The 22,818-nt window shown below is 32.8% G+C and overlaps 1 protein-coding gene across 3 annotated transcripts in view; it reads left to right on the top strand.

Moving 5' to 3' along the window:
• Window positions 1-22,818, top strand: part of GEFmeso (Guanine nucleotide exchange factor in mesoderm) — a 112,053-nt gene that overhangs the window by 81,230 nt on the left and 8,005 nt on the right. For all 3 annotated transcript variants that reach the window (XM_090180813.1, XM_090180814.1, XM_090180815.1), the window contains exon 3: window positions 12,781-12,884. In XM_090180813.1, the coding sequence (XP_090036939.1) occupies window positions 12,781-12,884 (104 nt within the window). The remainder of the gene's footprint in view (window positions 1-12,780; window positions 12,885-22,818) is intronic.

Below are 22,818 nucleotides of genomic sequence, written 5' to 3' on the forward strand. Positions count from 1 at the left end.
TCCCTATTTGGTTCCTATTTTACTTTTTTTTATCACGAAAAGTCTGTTTCCTCAAATTTCATTCCAGAGTTGAAAATTTACAGAAATAGTATCCTGCGCTTATAGAGATATGAAACTCCCTCTTTTTTGCCGACGGTGGCGCCCCTCGACGTCTGGGAGAAAGCTATTGCGAGGTCATAAGCGAAAAATGGGTTTTCTCCCGGCCGGGTGGTGGCGCTGATGCTTGAATTTTTCTTGACGCGTTTTCGTGAGAGTTTCGTATCTCTATAAGCGCAGCGACTGGCATTATCTCTGAGTATACTCTGAAAATTGTATATCAAATCTATTGCTTTTTGTATTGAAAGGAAAAATACAGAAACACCGCTTCTTCCCCTCTGTATAAATGTACAAATTAGCCTTAAAAGCAAATTACCGGGCACTAAAATTCCTTGAAAAAAGTTTTAAAATGTCGTTGTCGCAAAGCGAATTGAAGGAAATGTTTTGTCAATGTTCCCCCTTAGCCGGTACCTCATATCCTCCTTCGGGATATATCCCCTCTTTCTCCTGGTGCATTCTCCACCAACGGAATCAACACTCATTTCCTTCCTCAACTCTCTCTCTCAGCTCCCCTTTGTCTCGCGAGGGAGAGATCAGTAATGGCGATTTCATTCCTCGATGGCAGTCGCCATGTCGAAACCCCTCCTTCCTCAATTCAACCCCGCTTTGAGATGCCTTTGGCGCCAGCGTTGGAAAAAGCCAGACCAGTGGTTCTATTTTATTTTAACCGGGGTTTTTCGGTTAAAACCGGCTAAAATGTAAACGGCCTCTTTTACTTATGTCACTCACTTTCGAAGTAGGAAATTGTCTGCTTTTATTGTTGTAAATTAGAAACTATATTAAAATATTAAAACCACTATTGTAAAGGATCCGAAACAGCTGTAGTAGTTTTTAAATAAAATATTTTTACTGTCCAATAGTGGTTTTAGATTATTTCAATTTAGCTTAGTTCATGTATAGGACGTCCTCCCACAAATAGTTTATTAAATAATTAAATTATTTTTATTTCCCCTAATTTTTGTTAAGGACGCGCCTATCATGGACTAATTATACATTAATTAGTCCATGCGCCTATCGAGTCACCGAAGCGAGACAGCTAACTTTTAAACTTTAAACCTACCTCAATTAGAAAAGAATTTGAACTCCCCCAATTTGTTTAAATATGAAATAAAAGCTATTATTTTAGTAAAATATTGTTAATTTTTTAAAAAAGCCAAAAAATCTGGATTTTTTCAAGTGGCTATAACCAGGTGGTTATAACCGGTATGGCTGGTACCATGCCAACCCTGTTTGGCGCTCAGCCCGTCCAAGAACCCGCCTAGTGGACGCCGTGTAGCGGTGTAGCCTCTTCCCTACGCGTTTCCTAGCTCGCGCTTAAAGAGTCTTATTATCTTGACATTAAAAGGGCAGGAACGATGACGAAAGCCCCTGTAATATGGGTCGACTCTGGCAGCACCCGGCGCTCGGTGTCGCGCTTGGCGCCGTCTCAATTGCGCCTTCGCCTCCCGACAAATCTGGAGTGGCGTCTGCCGCTGTCTCTTAAGTACTCCTCTAATGGCGGCGAATTAACGACGCCGAAATTCCTACTTGATTTCACGCGGACACGCCGCCGAAACCCCGGGCCACGAAACCGAGAACTTGTCAAGCTACGGTAATGGGTTAAGCTGACGTTGCTCCGGAGGGTCGAAAGCTCACGATTTTATCTCGGGTTCGAGTTCGCCATTCGTCGCTAGATTCCACACGAAATTAATAAGATTGGGGATTTTCGCGTGGCCAGCTGTCCCATACCGGAATATTTTTCTCGTTGCGATAAATCCAACCTTGGATGAAAAGGATATACTGCTATAAGCTCCGATACAACTTCCTGGTTTGGCTACGTTATATTGACTAGGCACGATACGTTATAACGAGTCTTTTCGATATAATATAATTATACGTACAAAAATAACGTGGTGAATAGTTTAGGCAGGCTGAGCTCTACCTACTCTGAGGTCAATGTTAAAACCAGATATCTCAAATTATGTTTTGATATTTAAATAATATTTTTCTCTGACTTCAAATTTTGAGATACCTGATTTTAGAAATAAGCAGGCCCGTACATGGGGGGGGGGGGGCGCCAGGGGATGCTCAGCGCCCCCAAATGAGTACTTGAGCATCCCCAATTTACTAATTTCATAGGTGGGGAGATAAAATGACTCAAGGCATTGGCACCCCCAAAAATAATTTGAGCGCCCACTAGTTTTGGCGGCTGTGTACGGGCCTGGAAATAAGGCGGCAAATTCAGGCCTGATACTGAATCACTTTTCTCACTGAAAATCACTTTTTTTTTAAATCTGTCACTAAAAGTCTCAAAATTAGTTACAATTTATCACTTTTTCCGAATTTTTAGATTTCCTTAGCATTGAACGTTAGAAAACTGTCTTATAACCATTTTTTTTTACAAATAATAAAACAAAATCAAACTCCGTTCGCTTTCAATTGTTTTTTAATTTTCGAAAAGATTGCCAGTTACTTAAATAATTTGCTCATTTTGGCGCTGCTGTACTTGGGAAGCTCTGGGAGAAGGGGGTGTTATAAAGACTACGTCTGCTCATTTGATTTCGCGGGTATTCCGTATAAACACTTGTCAGGCGTATAGCTAGTTACTATTTTGGTTGTGTAACTAGTCAAAAAACGTCATAAAACATAAAACAGTTTTTTTTTTCTTTTTAGGTAGATTTTCAGTCACTATTTAGTCACTAAACTCACTAACAAGGAGACATCCCGAAGTGAAACCCACCGATTTTGTTCAAAGTCGGGGGATTGGTAGACCTTCATGTATCATGAAAAATCCTAAAGGGAATTTATTCAATGGGCAACCGATTTGCCATGGCAACGAAAAAGGTTTTGTTGAAAATAACATGGGATTTTGACTTCAAATTGATCAACAGTTGCTGTTTTTTTTGTCAATTTCTATCTATTTTATTATTTTTTTGGCATTTTGAAAATTTTGAAATTTGTTAAACTTTTTCACGGGGGGGGTCCTAGGAATCGGTCAGAATCCCATGTTATTTTCAATGGGAAAATTTCCATTTGTTGTTGTTAAAAACATATTTCGTTGTAATGGCAAAACGGTTGCCCATTGAATAAATTCCCTTTAGGATTTTTCAAGTTTGACCAAAATCGATGGGTTACACTTCGGGATGTCTCCTTTGTAAGTATCAGGCCTGCAAATTTAAAAATGTGAAAAGCACGTACTTGGAAATTTCACGAGAAAATGAGGCTAATAAGATGTAGAACGAATCTTATTTTACGGGAATGTTTAACACGCTCGGCACTTTCCAATTGATCATTTCTACCATTTAAAGCTATTGAAGTTCTGATTCAGAGACTAATTAAGTTTCAAGGCAGCGTCTTTACTCGAAGTTCCAAACGAAACGTGAAACTTTTTTTCATTCTGGGGTACGATCAACGTTCATTTCCCTTCTAAACTGGATATTTGTGTTCAACCTTTATCAGCTTTTGAATCTTATCTTCATCATCGTTGCTTTATTTATCCAAGAATATCTTCAGGTTAACAGAGAATATGCGACTATAGCCTCGGTTTCGGTGGTTCCATTGCCAGACCGCGAAAATTAAATTTCCCTTTCGTGGCGTTAAAATTTCCCTTTTTCGGAACTTACGTTAAAAAAACATAAGTAACCCTGAATAAGTGGTTTTCATTGCTTTCAAAATAATTATCCCCGTAGGCCCCTAGTATAGAAAATAAAGTGCCATCTATATTCTCAAAATCGAACTATAAACCCATAATTCATCGTTCATATAATTTGTGTAATTTTTCAATTTAGCTCAAAGCAAGTTTGCAGGGGTGCCAACTTAACCAAATTCTAACAACGCCTAAATTAATATTTTATCGTATTTACTTTTTAAAATTTTATCAATTTTGTCAGATCTTGTGAATTTTTAATAGCTGCGCTTCAAAATCATCCCCATCTCTAATTTCCTTAGATTATAAATTATAATGGAGGAAATTACAAACCGTAAAACTATTATAATTTGTAATAGTCTTACGAATCAATATTTACTAAAAACAGTCCATTCTGATATTTACATCGAAACCGGTAATTTTGGAATTGAGCTGCTGCTCGTGGTTTCTCGGAAAAATGAGGGAAACGCGTGATCGTTTTTGGCACGACTGCATTCGCTCCCTCTAAATCAATTGCTTTTTATGAACCGTCCAATTTGAATAGCAAATTTCGACACAAGTTCAACGTTTTTTTTTCTTTTCCTGAATGTTTTTTTATGTTTTTGCCCGTCCTGTTATCTTCATATTCATAACTCATTATATTTAAAAGAAAAGTCTTGTAAACCATCTTCAAGGAAATCGCCAAGAAGTAATATTTCCGAGAGCCAGGACCTGCAAGTCGCTGTTTGTACATGCTTGTTGAAATAATTGAAATTTTTCATCTGTAGCTTTATTTGTAGCTTAGAAAAAACACTACGTTCTGTTTACAGGTGAATAGTTTCCATTATTTCAAATATAAACAGTAACTTGCAGGTTATGGCTCTCGGAAATATTACTTCTTGGCGATTTCCTTGAAGGATGTTTTATTTAAGCTTGTTCTGCCACACGTTAGGGAAGTCAAGGAATTTAAAAAGTGGGTTTAAAAAGTCAGGGAATTTTAAGAAATTGTAAAAAATCAGGGAATTCAATTTTATCTTGAGAATTTTCTAAGGTAATTTTACTCTAGTTATATGCCAAATTCTATGATTATTATTTAGTTCCTTTAAAGTTTGCTATTTTTTTAACGTTGCAATAATACTTTAGTACTGAAATGTAGGTGGATTTCAATTTATAAACTTCTGATAAAAGTAAAATATACAGTTGGGGAATTTGAATCTGAAAATATTGTGGCAACCTTGTTCTGGAACAAAAGCCTTTTACGCTATATTAAACGACACGGAACTATTCTACACTACAGAATCTGAGTAAAATGATATCATAGGTTCAGTCTTCTTCCCTGCTCCGAAAATACAGGGAAACAAACCTTTAGAAACCGCCATCTAGCATAAAATTTTAATTTCGTATTTCTACACTAGATGACACCAGCGTGGATATTTTGGCGCAAAATTTGAAAAAAAAAATTAAATTATTATATTTATTATATAATTTAAGTGCTATTTAAAGCTGAAAGTTTGTATAAAATATTTTATAAAATATAGTTGTACAAAATTTCAGCTTTTAAATAGCCACAATTTAAATTAGACTTTCGCGGGTTTTACCATTTTTGTTATTTCTTATTGTAAACTGATGGCGCCATCTAGTAACAAGTAGATTAATAAAAATGTACACACAATGGCGGTACCCCTGTAAAAGGGTCTTCTCCCTTCTTATATTCGTATTGGTGTGTTGAAAACTGTTTAACAACCCGTAGCTGGCAATCAAACGTTATATTCAGTTCCAGCAAAGGTGAAGCCCTAAATTAACCATAAATATTCGCCTATTTAAATATTGTTTTTCTTTTGCAAATAGTTTATTTTTACGAAAATTAAGTGTAATTATAGCCAATGCTTAACGATTTATTGTGGTGTAATTTCTGATATAAATATTGTAAGTAGCGAAATTTGGTTATAAATTAAAGCTAACTACTTGTGGTTCATTAGCCAAATTTTATAGTGAAAATTAAGAATGTCTTTATATATACTAGGTTGAGACGATTTGAAATGTTGCTCTAAGTCACCCTCCCGCTCAAATCAGCCGGGTAGAGTCGTTGATTCCCTAAAACCGACGAAAAGTCAGGGAATTTGATCTTGTTTCGGAAAAGTCAGGGAATTTGATCTTGTTTCGGAAAAGTCAGGGAATTTGATCTTGTTTCGGAAAAGTCAGGGAATTTGATCTTGTTTCGGAAAAGTCAGGGAATTTGATCATGTTTCGGAAAAGTCAGGGAATTTGATCATGTTTCGGAAACGTTAGGGAATTTGATCATGTTTCGGAAAAGTTAGGGAATTTGATCATGTTTCGGAAAAGTCAGGGAATTTGATCATGTTTCGGAAAAGTCAGGGAATTTGATCATGTTTCGGAAAAGTCAGGGAATTTGATCATGTTTCGGAAAAGTCAGGGAATTTGATCATGTTTCGGAAAAGTCAGGGAATTTGATCATGTTTCCAAAAAGTCAGGGAATTTGATCATGTTTCCAAAAAGTCAGGGAATTTGATCATGTTTCCAAAAAGTCAGGGAATTTGATCATGTTTCCAAAAAGTCAGGGAATTTGATCATGTTTCCAAAAAGTCAGGGAATTTGATCATGTTTCCAAAAAGTCAGGGAATTTGATCATGTTTCCAAAATGTCAGGGAAAAGTAAGGGAATTTGAAAATGGTCCCAAAAATAAGGGAATTTTAAAATGGTCCCAAAAATAAGGGAATTTTAAAATGGTCCCAAAAATAAGGGAATTTTAAAATGGTCCCAAAAATAAGGGAATTTTAAAATGGTCCCAAAAATAAGGGAATTTTAAAATGACCCCAAAGAAATTTTTGAAAGAAAAAATTTTTCAAGATTTTTACCTCAAACCATTAATTTATTTTACAAAAATGGTAAGGGAATATTTGGCAATTCGAACAGGGAAAACCTGGAAATGCCATGGAATTTAATTTTGTACGAACCCTTGTGTAGTACTAGTGTAAATAATTCTTGTAATTTAAACATTTATCTCCAAGTTTGTCGACAAATTTGACCCCCTTAATTTTTTACCTCCTACTAAATTGAAAATATAAAATAAATTAAACAAGGATAAAAAACACTTCTGTATCCTGAATCCCACGCCTAAATGAAAGCAATTGAATATGAAAAATTTATGCCAAAATTAAACCCTTGATTTGAACCATTTTCAAATGGCGAAATGGGGTGGGGAATTCAATGCGGGTCAGGCGTCTATTAACGTCTCTCCCCACACTTAGGCGTGGGACAAACTCTTTCGCCGTCAAATAGAATTTTCTCTTGTCAGTTAAATGTTTTACTAGTGCTGTTTTCCTCGGCTCATTTAGAGATTGTTAGGATAAAAAAGTAGATAATAAAACCCGACTTGCGCCTTTATTATACAATATTACTAAATCGAAAATTTAAGTGCTAATTTAAGAAACGTTAACTGAAAAAGTAAAGTAGTATTAACGTCATCAAGAATATATTTATTTCTTAGGGATAATTACTATGTTGAGACGTCATTTTAGGCAACCAATAAGATACCGTACTGTTTTGATTTATTTTCGGGGCAATGTTGGCTGATTTAAAACATGGTTGTTTGATTTAAATCAAGTTGATTTAAATCAGCGATTTAAATCGCGATTTTAATCAAATGATTTTTTAAAAAAAAACTTTGATTTAAATCAGTTCCTATAAAAGATGGTTTAAGAGGTATTGAATTTCCATAAATGAGAGATTTACTATTGAATTATTATATTCTAGACCAATATTGTCATTATATTACACTATTACCATAAGTTAATGATACCTCTAAGTAGACAAATGGCTATGCTGCCTATGGCGGATATGCTTGTCCAAATCGACCTATGTCTCTCCGTACTGCGCATCAAAGTAGCCTTAACAAACACTTGGAACTGCCGAAGCTGACGTTTCTTTAATCCCGTTTGGTGCAAGGCTAGCTTGAACTTCCCCAAAAGAGATACATTTCGGTATTCCCTTAGAAAATTCGTTCCCCCCACAGAGGCAAAAGAGCGTTTTTTTGCTATTGGTTTATTTCTCTCAGCCCAATATAGTTTCATTCTCGACCGCACAGCGGCGCTGGGTCCGAGATATTTTTCAAATCTTTCATTTTTCGCGGGAATCGGAGAGACAAGATTTGACATCACATTTTCTGGACAAAGATTCCACCTTGAAAGGGCTTATTTGTCTACTTAGAGGTATCATTAACTTATGCTATTACCTATCACTACCACGATCCCTTCCCCACCTCATTTTTGGTTCTTTGAAAATAATGGACTCTCCCAGGCTGAGAAATAAGGAATTGTTTTAAACTGGACCTGTGGCCAGTAGAGCCTAGGTAGTTTAATTAAAAAACTGGCCACTGGCCACTTACCATTTTTAACCTTCAAAATCAGGCTTTCATCATTTCTGGTCAAATTATCTACTCTTGAGTCTTGACAATATGTGCTAGGGCATAGGCTTAGTAAGTTAGTTATTATGGGTAATTCAAAATTTTGGAGTGTTAAATAAAGAACTATAAATATTGAAGGGAAGAACTTAGAATTAATTAAGTGGTCACCAGGGCCACTAACACCCCAGGCAATTAATTTTTAAACTGCCCCAGCTAATTTTTAAACTGGCGATTGGCCTGCGATAGTGCCTTATTTCTCAGTTTTACTTTTCAAGGTTACTCCTGTGATACAAATATACTTATTTCTTCGAATAAATATTTTTTGACATGATAAAACTGTCTACTATTGAATATTATTTATTCAAAAATAAAAATTATATCAATAAGCTTATATATTGCTTTTAAAAAGTGACAAAAACCTAAAAATTAATAAACAATAAAAAATCGATTAAAATCAAAAAAATCCGATTAAAATCCAAATAATCGATTTTTTTGATTTTTTAAAAAAAATCAAAAAAATCAACAACCCTGATTTAAATCATAATTTAAATCTAGTGATTTAAAAAAAAATATTGATTGAAATCACACAATGTATTTCAATGGAGGAATTAAAAATGGCAAAAAATAGGTTCTCAATAAATTAAAATACATGGATATTAAATAATAATTAAATATAATTAAGATTTAATTTAATTCAAGATTAGCTAACTGATAAAAGTAAAATATCCGTTAATTATACAGGAAAAATTAATTGTATAAAATCAAACAAATCCGATTTAAATCAATAAAATAGATTGATTTGATTTTTATTAAGTAAATCAAAGAAGTGCCAACCCTGTTTATGGGGGAGGGAGCTTACTTTTAGACAGGGTTGGCAAAAAATCAAAAAATCCGATTTATACAATAATTATCGGATTTTTTGATAATTTCCGGATTTTTTGATAACTTTCGGATTTTTTGATAATTTTCGGATTTTTTGATAATTTTCGGATTTTTTGATAATTTTCGGATTTTTTGATAATTTTCGGATTTTTTGATAATTTTCGGATTTTTTGATAATTTTCGGATTTTTTGATAATTTTCGGATTTTTTGATAATTTTCGGATTTTTTGATAATTTTCGGATTTTTTGATAATTTTCGGATTTTTTGATAATTTTCGGATTTTTTGATAATTTTCGGATTTTTTGATAATTTTCGGATTTTTTGATAATTTTCGGATTTTTTGATAATTTTCGGATTTTTTGATAATTTTCGGATTTTTTGATAATTTTCGGATTTTTTGATAATTTTCGGATTTTTTGATAATTTTCGGATTTTTTGATAATTTTCGGATTTTTTGATAATTTTCGGATTTTTTGATAATTTTCGGATTTTTTGATAATTTTCGGATTTTTTGATAATTTTCGGATTTTTTGATAATTTTCGGATTTTTTTGATAATTTTCGGATTTTTTGATAATTTTCGGATTTTTTGATAATTTTCGGATTTTTTGATAATTTTCGGATTTTTTGATAATTTTCGGATTTTTTGATAATTTTCGGATTTTTTGATAATTTTCGGATTTTTTGATAATTTTCGGATTTTTTGATAATTTTCGGATTTTTTGATAATTTTCGGATTTTTTGATAATTTTCGGATTTTTTGATAATTTTCGGATTTTTTGATAATTTCCGGATTTTTTGATAACTTTCGGATTTTTTGATAACTTTCGGATTTTTTGATAATTTTCGGATTTTTTGATAATTTTCGGATTTTTTGATAATTTTCGGATTTTTTGATAATTTTCGGATTTTTTGATAATTTTCGGATTTTTTGATAATTTTCGGATTTTTTGATAATTTTCGGATTTTTTGATAACTTTCGGATTTTTTGATAACTTTCGGATTTTTTGATAATTTTCGGATTTTTTGATAATTTTCGGATTTTTTGATAATTTTCGGATTTTTTGATAATTTTCGGATTTTTTGATAATTTTCGGATTTTTTGATAATTTTCGGATTTTTTGATAATTTTCGGATTTTTTGATAATTTTCGGATTTTTTGATAATTTTCGGATTTTTTGATAATTTTCGGATTTTTTGATAATTTTCGGATTTTTTGATAATTTTCGGATTTTTTGATAATTTTCGGATTTTTTGATAATTTTCGGATTTTTTGATAATTTTCGGATTTTTTGATAATTTTCGGATTTTTTGATAATTTTCGGATTTTTTGATAATTTTCGGATTTTTTGATAATTTTCGGATTTTTTGATAATTTTCGGATTTTTTGATAATTTTCGGATTTTTTGATAATTTTCGGATTTTTTGATAATTTTCGGATTTTTTGATAATTTTCGGATTTTTTGATAATTTTCGGATTTTTTGATAATTTTCGGATTTTTTGATAATTTTCGGATTTTTTGATAATTTTCGGATTTTTTGATAATTTTCGGATTTTTTGATAATTTTCGGATTTTTTGATAATTTTCGGATTTTTTGATAATTTTCGGATTTTTTGATAATTTTCGGATTTTTTGATAATTTTCGGATTTTTTGATAATTTTCGGATTTTTTGATAATTTTCGGATTTTTTGATAATTTTCGGATTTTTTGATAATTTTCGGATTTTTTGATAATTTTCGGATTTTTTGATAATTTTCGGATTTTTTGATAATTTTCGGATTTTTTGATAATTTTCGGATTTTTTGATAATTTTCGGATTTTTTGATGATTTTCGGATTTTTTGATGATTTTCGGATTTTTTGATGATTATCGGATTTCTTGGATGATTATCGGATTTTTTGATAATTTTCGGATTTTTTGATGATTATCGGATTTTTTGATAATTTTCGGATTTTTTGATAATTTTCGGATTTTTTGATAATTTTCGGATTTTTTGATAATTTTCGGATTTTTTGATAATTTTCGGATTTTTTGATAATTTTCGGATTTTTTGATAATTTTCGGATTTTTTGATAATTTTCGGATTTCTTGGATGATTATCGGATTTTTTGATAATTTTCGGATTTTTTGATAATTTTCGGATTTCCGGATTTTTTCTATGATTATCGGATTTTTTTGATAATTTTCGGATTTCCGGATTTTTTCTATGATTATCGGATTTTTTTGATAATTATGAATATTTGGAATTTAAGTTGTAAAATTTAACGATGATTCCGATGAATGATTATTACATTGCCTTTTCAAGTTTCAAAACAATTTCAAATTTTAAAGTTTAAAAATTGAATACCAATAGCCTGACCAAAGAGTATAAAAACTACGTAACCTAGAGATATAATGACGGTCGAAAGCAGTAAAGGAAGTTGTAGCAACCGGGGGGGGAAGGCACTCAGTGAATTTGCACTTTAAATTTCGGTACCGCAGCGCCACTACGGCAGTTTTAAGTGGCAATCATTTTGATTTAGTTCAACATTCTTGAAAATTCCTTAAGGACTTGGCTACCTTTAGGACTTGGCAACGTTAGAGAACAAACGCCTTATTCTTCTCAATTTTTGAAAATAAACACCGAAACAACGAATCCACAAATTCTAACTAAAAAATCACGAAACAGTAACCAATTACTGTCACTTTTTTGAATTGACAGATATTAGACAATTAAATATCCAAAATGCCAAATTTAGCACCTCCGCAACACCGTAACTGCCATTTTTCTCCGGTATTATTATTTATTGTACTAAAAACTGCCGTAGTGGCGCTGCGGTACCGAAATTTGAAGTGCAAATTCACTGAGTGCCTTCCCCCCCGGTTGCTACAACTTCCTTTACTGCTTTCGACCGTCATTATATCTCTAGGTTACGTAGTTTTTATACTCTTTGTCCTGATGAGGGGCCACGGCCCGAAAGCTAGCGTATTTTATTTTATTAAATACAAATTTAAAACCACGAAGTATCCGTTTCGTTTATTAATAGTTATTGATAAAATTCATTTTGGATAGTTTTAAACATTACATAAATATCATAAATACTTAATACGGCTGTATGTTGCTTTCAAAATTATTAAATTAAACTTTAAAATCTGTTTTCAGCGAATTTAACTTCATTCGATAATTATCATGATTTTTTTCATCGGATAAATATCGATACTTATCGTGATAATTATCATTGAGCAACGCTAAAAATCGTCTCAAAATATAGTCGAATGAAAGTTAAATTATCTAATTCGTAGAAGAATATTGGTAAAATGGTTATATCCCCAAAAATAAAATATTTTGATTTAAGTCATTTAAACCAAATTGAAGTTTTTTTTTATCTTTGACGCGTGAATCCAAGAATCTTTCGGGGCATCGAAATTGTTCTATAATCTTTGGAGCATTAAAGTTGAACAGACGTTGACACGTGTAGCATTTAGTAAATTCCCCGTCCGTCGAGATATATCAACGCTCCCCAACTTTCCATAAAAAGAGCCAACTTATCGATTTTCAACACTATAGGGGGTCCCCGAGACCAAAATATATATTATATTGAAAATTTAGCGTGTTTACCATAAAGATTATATACTTGTCTACGTGTGAAAGCGAAAGGTGATTGACATTTCGCTCTTACCTTTCGCATCGCGTATAAGCTGATTTTAGCCGCTTCTCGAGTGAGGAACTTTACACGATGTTAAAATATTCAATACTTATAAATATATATGTATTTTTTTCTTTCTTATTCAGGGTTATCTTCAACGAATTCCGATCGGTGGTCGAGATGCCAAAGTCAGCGAATCGGATTTTGGCCACCTCTTTGGAAACATCGAGGATATCTACAGATTTAACAGGTTCGAAAATTTACTCTCTTCGTCCGCTTTTGTCTGTCAGCGTTTTTACGGACGAATTTCTCGACTTCAATTTCGTACTATTACTGGACGCGGCCATATTGGTTAGGAATACTCTCGATACGGTAATCGCAGTCTCCCGCGCTGATAGGAAAACCCGTCCAAAATGGCCGCCATACTCCGTTCCAGGAGTTGATAAAACAAAATGGCGGCTCCCTTCAATACCGAACCGCGAAAATGGTCCGTTATAAGCTAAATAAAATCTATTTAGGCAATTTTTCAAGTAGATTTCCGTTGAATAGAGGGGTTGTAGGGGTCGTGATAGGGGATTTTGATTCTGATAAATGTCTTCCTTTGTCTGGGGTGAATGTCTACCTCGCGTTTGCTTTTCCTTATAGGCCATCCGGTTGATAGAAATTTATGGCAAATATATAAATCAGGAGAGGAATTTCGCCTAAGTTGGCGAATTTTTTAGGCAGACAACTTATCAATCGACAAGATTTTTTAATACCTTCGTAAAATACCAAGATGAGGTATAAGATCTAAAATCCGCTTCGATCAGCCGAAAACATCGCACTATTTTTCAACAGAATACTTCAAAGAAACGAGACACTTTATCAGTAAAACTTCGAACCTAATAAGTAGAACGTATTTAGGTGTTCAGTGCTGATAATAGCCGGGTTAAGCCACTCCTGTAGAACGTCTAGGGAAACTTGTAGTACTTAGCCGTAGCTTTATTGTGTACAAACTATACTACTGCAAGTTCCCCGTACACGTTTTCAGAGGTTGACTTAATCTGTCTATTATAAGTCGAGCCATATTTAATAACGCTTACTGTATTGGCGATAAGGCGATTACCTAAATTTCGTAAAGTAATAAAACTAGACGATGAGATAACTTGAGGCTCCGAAAATGCCATAAATATATTTCTTATCGCGAAGACTTGTTAGAAATCGAAGTTAATTGAGATTGAAAGCTAAGACATACGATGGTCGTTTTAAGCTTTGACAGTAGTAACGGGTTATTTCTTAGTAAATTTCTTAATCCGGTTCTGGGGTTAATCAAACAAGCTTCGTCTGATTTCTTGTCATAAAGGGTTTCCATTGATTATTTTTTATTCCACAAGCTTTTTTTTTCTCTCCAGCCTAATAAAGTCATCAACTTGGCTGTGTTGAATTCTTAGAACCGGAAAACTTTCTCAGAATTATTGTATTAATCCTTCGGTGTTTTTTTATTTCTTTTGATCCGCCTTTGACATAAAATTCATTCGCGTTTGACGCTCCGGAAACGAAGAATACTATAGAATTCTTATTTTTAAGTGAAAGTTATTTGGCGTTTGATCCACGGCGGCTTAGATGTATCAATTTTATCTCATTAGTTATCCTTCGTATTCCCCAAATCCGGATACGAAATTATTCGGAGTCAAATTTCGACTTTATACTCTTCTATAGATTGCCAAAATTTAGATGGGTGCGCTAAAAGTGAACGAAAAATAGTGTTGTCGTCTGATACGATTTTGAAAACTTGTAACGTCACAGCTGTAGTGTTAATAGTGGCCGCCATGACAGTTACCGTTTTTTATCAATAGGCAAATTACAATGGTGACGTCGCAGGGTTTCAGACGACAACACTATAGTGTGAAAAGTCGCGAAGTTAACATTGTGGGTTACAAATTTGAAATAGTCCGAATCACAAAATGGATTGTAGACCATTGGACCGAAATCCCATTCGTCCGAATGTACCATTCAACTGAATTCCAATCGACCGAAAAACCGCGTTTTGTGCGGTTTTCATTCAATATACCGTTAGTGATACATATTTATATATCGTAGGTTACGTGACGATAGTATATCTAATTTGGACTAAACTATGTCTTAAATATTTATTATTTCGTACCGACGTGTATTTTTAGACCTTTTTCCCCTTGAAATTTGATATTTTCCGGGTTTAATTTTGGAAAATAACTTTGATAAGACCCGACGTGAAATAGTTGCCTACCATATCTAACCTAACCTAACCTAACCTAACCCAACCCAACCTAACCTAACCTAACCCAACCTGAACTAACCTACCCGAAGTGAAAACGAACCAGATTTAAATTTCCCATTCAACTGAATCCCGCCATGTTGGGCTATAAACGAAAATACTTTTCGGTTCAATGGGATTCGGTCCAATAGTATACAACCACAAAATGCGTACAATGAAACAAACATTTAAAAGTTCCCTTTTATAAATTTTAAATGTTAGTCTTAATACTTAACGAAGGCGTTTTTTCTTTTTGTATTTATCCTTGTGAAAGGGTTTTAACTTTTGTCAAATTCGTATCGGTAATAGGCTTTTGAGGTAGCTTGTATGTCAAAAAAACCAAACATTTAATTGTATACGTCACTGGAAAAGCTGTAAAACACTGACAACCGTGAAGGTGGTAGAGTCAAAGTTGGCCGTTTTATAGGAATATCCGACCTCTAACAACACATTTGCGCATTAGCAGTAACCATAGCCCACTTTTTTTAGTGATGTAACAGACAGTAGCGGCGCCAGCAACAGGCCGGGGTAGTCCTGGGCCTACTTGAAATTTTGGTAGGGGCCTCCAAAAGTCGTCTCAAGGGGCCTCCAAATTATTTAATATCAGAAAATTCTGTAATTTGTTGGCGAGATAATATATTTATTTATTAATTTTCCAATATTCAATGCGAGTGATTGTCTTAACGACACTGCTGTTTTTATTCCTTTCAAAGGTACGAGTCACTTTTCTTTGACAGTAGTTTATTTTTTAGTTCTAATTTTTCGCGAGCGCTACTATATCCAAATTGTATCTTTAATTTAATCTTTACACATAAATGGTTCTTAAACTTACTTTACTTACGTCGTTAGTGTACCTATGTACATTCATTTTCGTAAAGTTGTAAAATCTGAAGTACCGAAGGAATGAATGTAAATTCAGACTTGAATTCAGTCTAGAAATAAGTAAATAACCACTCATTTGTTAAGGGTTATTAATTCTAATTTTTTCGTCGCGTACCCATTTTACCAAAAATTGCACCACTTGCTTAAAAAAAAATTAAATAATCCACGTCGACGGATTAGAAAAAATTGTGGTGGGGGGGCATACATAATTTTGGGGGGGGGGGCTCCAAATGGTTGGCCTACCTCACCAAAAATCCTGGCGCCGCTACTGGTAACAGACGGCAGCGTTTTAAAATTGGGATACCCTATTTAATATTTTCTTTGCTAAACCCCAAAAGTAATTGAAACAAATGTAACGCGTCAGTGTGATGCCAGCGGGAGAGGGGTGTGGAATTAAAAGGGGATAAACACCGGTGAATTACGGACTTTGACGTCATCAGGCGCTAAAACGTCCCCGTGTCGACCCCTTTTTCTCAATCACGGTGACGCGTTAAAATTGCTTTTAGGACAACAGGCGTCAAAGACTAATATTTAAATATTATCTATTCTTTAAAGAGAACAGTGGCTAACTGCGAATTTAAGATTAAATTAGGGGTTGCCTTGAAACTGAAAAGGACCTTTCTGTAAACCCATTTATAGAGTGTTATCAGAAGTAAGTATATAATATATCTTATACAAGAGAAGTATCCATATTGAGAATAACATTATTAGCACTATAGGTATATGGAAACTTCTCTCTAATAATATATTATATACTTTTGATATTATTTAAGCTAGCAGGAATATTTATCCAGGGTTCGTACATGACCTGGAAAACCGACAAAAATCAGGCAAATAAATTTTTGAAAGATGTATTAAAAATATAGGTTAAATATTACCTTTCATTTTTTGTATAAAAACAGGAAAATAAGGGAAAATTAGTAAAATTGTTTAGGAAAACCTGGAAAAGTCAGAAATTCATCCCGAAAATTTCTTACAAACCCTCTTATATCCCCTTTCCCAAATAGTTTTGAGTTAAAACCAACATTTTAGAACTTTCTCGACAAGATGAAGTAGAAATTTTACAAAATAAAACCAAAGAATTTAAAAGAGAATATTTTATAAACAGTGTTTTAAACGAACCACGGAATTTTAATCGGTAGCTTAGACGTTTAGGGTTGCAATTCCAGCTGGGATTTCTTTTAGTCCGCAGCGGGATAGCTTCGTATATCAGTTCCTAGAGACGATGTGTTTCTCGCTAATAGTCCCAAATTGGGGCCTCCCGACTTAAAAAGAAAAGAAAAAAAAGTGAGTTTCAACATGGAGGATTTCCTGACTTTTCAAACAGAAAAGTCAGGAAATTAAAATATTCCCAAAAAGTAAGGGAATTTAAAAATGACACCAAATAAATCAGACAAATTTTTACCTCAAACCATTCATTTATTCTACAAAAATGGTCAGGGAAAACCTGGAAATGTCAGGGAATTTAATTCCGGAAATTTTGTACGAATCCTGTAATACTCCACCTCTCACGGTTTCCTCCGCCGTCAAAAGAGGGCGTAGCGGTAGATTTCGCTCTCGAATTAATACGAATATTTAAAATTAGTATATTAGTGATATTGTGGTCTAATTTTGGTGTCACTGGATCGAATTAAAACCTAATGAACGTGCTTTTTTCAAAATGTCGACGTACCCGTGGCCGTGGTGGACCAAACTAGGTAGAGCCGACGGGCGAAGGTGACGCCATTATGTTGAATTTAGGTCCTTCACATTTCGTAAGCTCGTTAAAAGTAATAAATCACCAGCAACTCAATAATAATCAAACCTTTTAAAATCGCGTGTTGACGACGTCGTTGAGACTGATTTATACAAATGATACCATAAGTAACTTAACCTATAAGTATAACACTTCGTAAAATGTTTTTATTTAATCCATATAGTGTTGTAAGTTGGAATTTTCCGGAAAATGACTGAGGCCTTTTTTCCGAAAAAGTTTCCGTATTTTTCCGAAAAAAATAAAGGTTTCATTCCATGATTAGTCTAATATATTGCTTGCAAATTTAAATAAAGCGGCATTTTCGCCTCATTTTTTCGAATCTGAAAGTAAAACTAAACATCTAGACTAGTTTAAACTGATTAACACTTAACATTTTATATCGATAAAAAGTTAAAAACATTTAAAAACCCTTAAAGTAAATTTTCTGGAAAATTTTCCACATTTTTTTCCGGAAAATTAACAACACTAATCCATAAGTTACTTAATAACTAAGTATGACATTCCCTATTGCTTTAATGGTAATTTTCTTACCGAAATTTTTTCAAAACTGACACTTCGCCTAGGCTCCGATTTGAACATGGAACCGAACTGGGTAGTACATTATCGTCCTTGTTAGGAGTATATTTCGCCTCGAGAATTTTTAGAAACGAGGTGGTTTTGTGCCCAATAACGGTGAAATTAATTTCGGTGATAATTTTTGATAAATGTCATTCATAATTTCATTATGTTCCTTATGTCTAGTCCTCTATTCAGAGTGACGTCAAACGAATTCGAGGTACTAAGGCTTACCAATTTTTATTGGTCAAAATCCCTCTCACGACCCAAACTAATTTTTCTACCAAAAAACAAACTATAGGACATGATTAGTATTGAAATAGTAACCTAATTTATCGTAACTTTAACCTAATTTAAATTAACATAACCTAGCTGAGGAAGGACCGCGGTCTGAAAGCTTCAAATTGTAAATAAAATGTTTTTTAATTCCATGAAGGTATCAGTCTTTTATAAAACTTTTAATTATTACTAAATTAACCTAGTCTACTAAATTTTAGAATTTTGGATTTGTTAATTCTTCCACTAATTTGTCACTGACGAAGAAATATGATTGTGAGAAGGCAAAAAATTGCTTTCCAAGGGGCCCCAAATCCTACGAATGGGGGTCCCAAAAATATTTTGGGATAAATTTTATATTACTTAAAATTCTATTGAAATTTATTACATGGAGCATAGAAATTGAAATATTGAGGCCGAAGCACTATATTTTGCGACCTTTAGGAAATGAAAAAGGGCCCAAAAATCTTTCTAAGGAACCCCGAGTACTTGGCCTACCTTACAAAAAATACCTGCCGCCACCACTGTTTGTATGAAACAAATTAATGTACAAGGCTATAAGTGTCATACTTAATTTTAAGTTACTTATTGTAATACGCTTCCTCAATCACTTAAAATTCCAAGGTGGTAAATAACTCCTTTTTAGCCCTCCCGACACGGAAGAAACGCTGCCACGAAGAGGGTCCGAAAACATTCTTACGAAAACGGGAAGAACAACGCCCCCTTTTATCAAATATGTTTGAATTAAAGCGCGCTAAATGAGCTGTCAAATTATGATGTTCTTGGCGCCTTTTAACCACCATTTTGCAAATACGTTTTTCGAAAGTGGGACACACGCTAGGGCCGTTTTCAAAAAGAAAATGTCAATATTTAATTTTCTTCTCCAGCAGGAGTGTCTGTGTTTGTTGCTGGGCTACTCTTTTTTACACTCGCTTTTACAGAAGTTGGCCTAAAGACTAATCAAAATTTTGTAGTTTTTTCTCGACGTGGGTTTTAAAGTGTTTACTTGGGTGTTATCTGGCAGACATTCAGACGCCGTGTGTTTTGGCTCTTCCCATTTTTTAAATTTTTATAACAAAACAATGTGCTCAGAATGGTTGTTGTAGCTAGTCCAAGGGAGCTCTAGAAAAAAAGTTCTATAAAACTATATTTTATGTCCATTTTCTATTATGTTCAAAGCCTTCTTGTTTGCCATTCAAGTACTAAATACTAACAAGGAGACTACCCGAGGTGTAACACTCCGATTTTGTTCATGAATCATGAAAATTCCCAAAAGGAAAAGTTTCAACGGGCATTAGTTTTGCCATGGCAACCGAAAATGTTTTTGACAACACAAAATGGGAAAATTCCTTCCCGAAAATAACATGGGATTTTGAAAATTTTTAATTGAAATTTTTTTAAATGCAAAAAACTAGTAAACGTTTATCAAAATTGACGAAAAAAAAATAAAATTGATCAAAATTTAATCAATTTTTTCAATTTGATGAAAATGGGTAAAAATGCAAATGATTTGAAAGAAAATTGATAAAAAAAATCTTAAATGTGATAAAAACCAATTGTGTTTATCAAATTGATAGAATGAGATAAATTTTACCAAATTTTGAAATAGTGATTAATTTTGATAAAATTTAATAAAATAAATAAAAATATTGATTAACTTTGATAAAATTTAATAAATTAATAAAAATTTATATATTTAATATTAGAACACTTTTTGATTAATTTTTGTCAATTTGATAAAAATGGATAAAAATAGATATAATAATAAATATAATTCCATTGGAAAAATATTGTGCAAATCCCATTAGATAGTTGAGTCAAATGGTATATTTATTCACTTTGTTCTATAAATCTATAGAAATTTTCAAAATCCCATTAAATTTTCGGTAAGGAATTGTCCATTTTTTGTTGTCAAAAACATTTTCGGTTGCCATGGCAAAACTAATGCCCGTTGAAACTTTTCATGATTCATTATGTTCTACTTAACCGCCGAGTTTGAACAAAATCGGTGTGTTACACCTCAGGTAGTCTCCTTGTTAGTGTTACAAAAAAGTGGTAATTTCGGTAAACATTGGTAAATGGTTAATAAATATTGTTAAATGGTTAAAAAATATTGTTAAATGGTTAAAAAATATTGTTAAATGGTTAAAAAATAATGTTAAATGGTAAAAAAAATAATGTTAAATGGTAAAAAAATATTGGTAAATGGTTAAAAAATATTGGTAAATGGTAAAAACAAAATTGGTAAATGGTTAAAAAATATTGGTTAATGGTTAAAAAATATTGGTTAATGGTTAAAAAATATTGGTTAATGGTTAAAAAATATTGGTTAATGGTTAAAAAATATTGGTAAATGGTAAAAACAATTTTGGTAAAAAATATTTTGTTAATTCATTATGGCCTACTTAACCGCCGAGTTTGAACAAAATCGGTGTGTTACACCTCAGGTAGTCTCCTTGTTAGTGTTACAAAAAAGTGGTAATAACGGTAAACATTGGTAAATGGTTAAAAAATATTGGTAAATGGTAAAAAAATATTGTTAAATGGTAAAAAAATATTGGTAAATGGTAAAAAAATATTGGTAAATGGTTAAAAAATATTGGTAAATGGTTAAAAAATATTGGAAAATGGTTAAAAAAAATTGGTAAATGGTTAAAAAAAATTGGTAAATGGTTAAAAAATATTGGTAAATGGTAAAAACAATATTGGTAAATGGTAAAAACAATATTGGTAAATGGTAAAAACAATATTGGTAAATGGTAAAAACAATATTGGTAAATGGTAAAAACAATATTGGTAAATGGTTAAAAAATATTGGTAAATGGTTAAAAAATATTGGTAAATGGTAAAAACAATATTGGTAAAAAATATTTTGTTAATAATAAAATTAGTTCGCTTGAAACATGTAATTTCGTAGGCTACCGCTGCATTTTCCAAAATACGTTTCAGAAGGAAAAATAGTAATTTTCTAAAAACTATTACAGAAAAAAATAAGGTTTATAAGGTCGGTTTATAATAAGTGAATATTCGTACGTAGGCATGATATGTTTTCACTCGTTATACGGTGTACCGCTTGATATACTTACCCTAATGAAGTTTTAGCATTGTGCTCGAAAACAAAAGAACTTCTTTGTGCATTTTTTCGTAAAGAGCTTGATTTTGCGTAGGTGCGGTGAAATTTTATTCGCGACTTTCTACGCAACCAGTACCTTTTCCGACGCCTAAAGGAGACTCATATTCACTTAACTTTTTCATTTGTCACTTTTGTAATTACGGAAAATTTTCATAGCCCCTTGATTTTCAGTGCTTGTTTTTTGGTTTAGTTATAAAACTATTACCGAATAAACTTCCGCTTTTAGAAAGCTTTTGGCTTGTGAAATTTTTTTAACAACTCTGGGTTTTATATCGAGAATAATAAAAGAACTAAGATTTCTTACCAAATTGACTGCCCTATAGTAAATAATGCGGTCTAGGAGGAGTCCGAGACTCTTGAGGACTGTACGAGAGTATTATATACGTCGATACAGTCGTACCTTTGACGTGGGTGGTATTGTGGGTTATATAAAAAAATGAAAGCTTTGCGCTTCTTTTACGCGATACGCACCATTACTCCTCACCTCTCTTCCCATTCCGTTCTATGCCATTATTTGATATCCTGCCTGGGACACATTCCGATGTATAAATGTGCCTGCCTCAGGATATAAATTCGTCACTTTATATGTTTTGTACTGATGGAGATAAATACACGGAACTTTTACAAGGGTTTGAAAGAAATTATTAATAATATTAAATAAAAATCATTAACGATATTAAAGAAAAATCACTAACGATATTAAAGAAAAATCACTAACGATATTAAAGAAAACACGCAAAAATATTAAGGGATAACGCAAAAAATTAAGGAATAACGCAAAAATATTAAGGAATAACGCAAAATATTTTAAGGAATAATAACAATATTATGGAATAACGCAAAAATATTATGGAATAACGCAAAAATATTATGGAATAGAAAAGAAAAAACACAAATTTAATTTATGATACTTCGTTTTTATTTTAATGGTAATAGGCGCTTTAATAAAACATCTTCAAGGAAATCGCAAAGAAGTAATATTTCCGTGGAGCCAGGACCAGCAAGTTACTGTTTATTTAGTGCTTGTTGAAATATTGGAGACTTTTCACCTGTATGGTATGCAACTGTGTTTCCTTTTAACCAGGTAGTTTTTTTTATGACATATTAAGGCTTAGCAAAAACACGGCGTTCTGCTTATGCTCTACAGGTGAATAGTTTCCATAATTTCATTAAATTCAACATGCAATATAATAACAGTAACTCAGGTCCTGGCTCTCAGAAATATTATTTCGTGGCGATTTCCTTGAAGCACCTATTGCGAAAACTTTTATTTGATTAGATAATAAACGTTAAACTAAGCTTGTAGGTCA

Source organism: Leiobunum rupestre, chromosome 7 (genome assembly GCF_980474605.1).
Source record: "Leiobunum rupestre chromosome 7, qqLeiRupe1.1.hap1, whole genome shotgun sequence".
In the NCBI taxonomy this organism is placed as follows: Eukaryota; Metazoa; Arthropoda; class Arachnida; order Opiliones; family Sclerosomatidae; genus Leiobunum; species Leiobunum rupestre.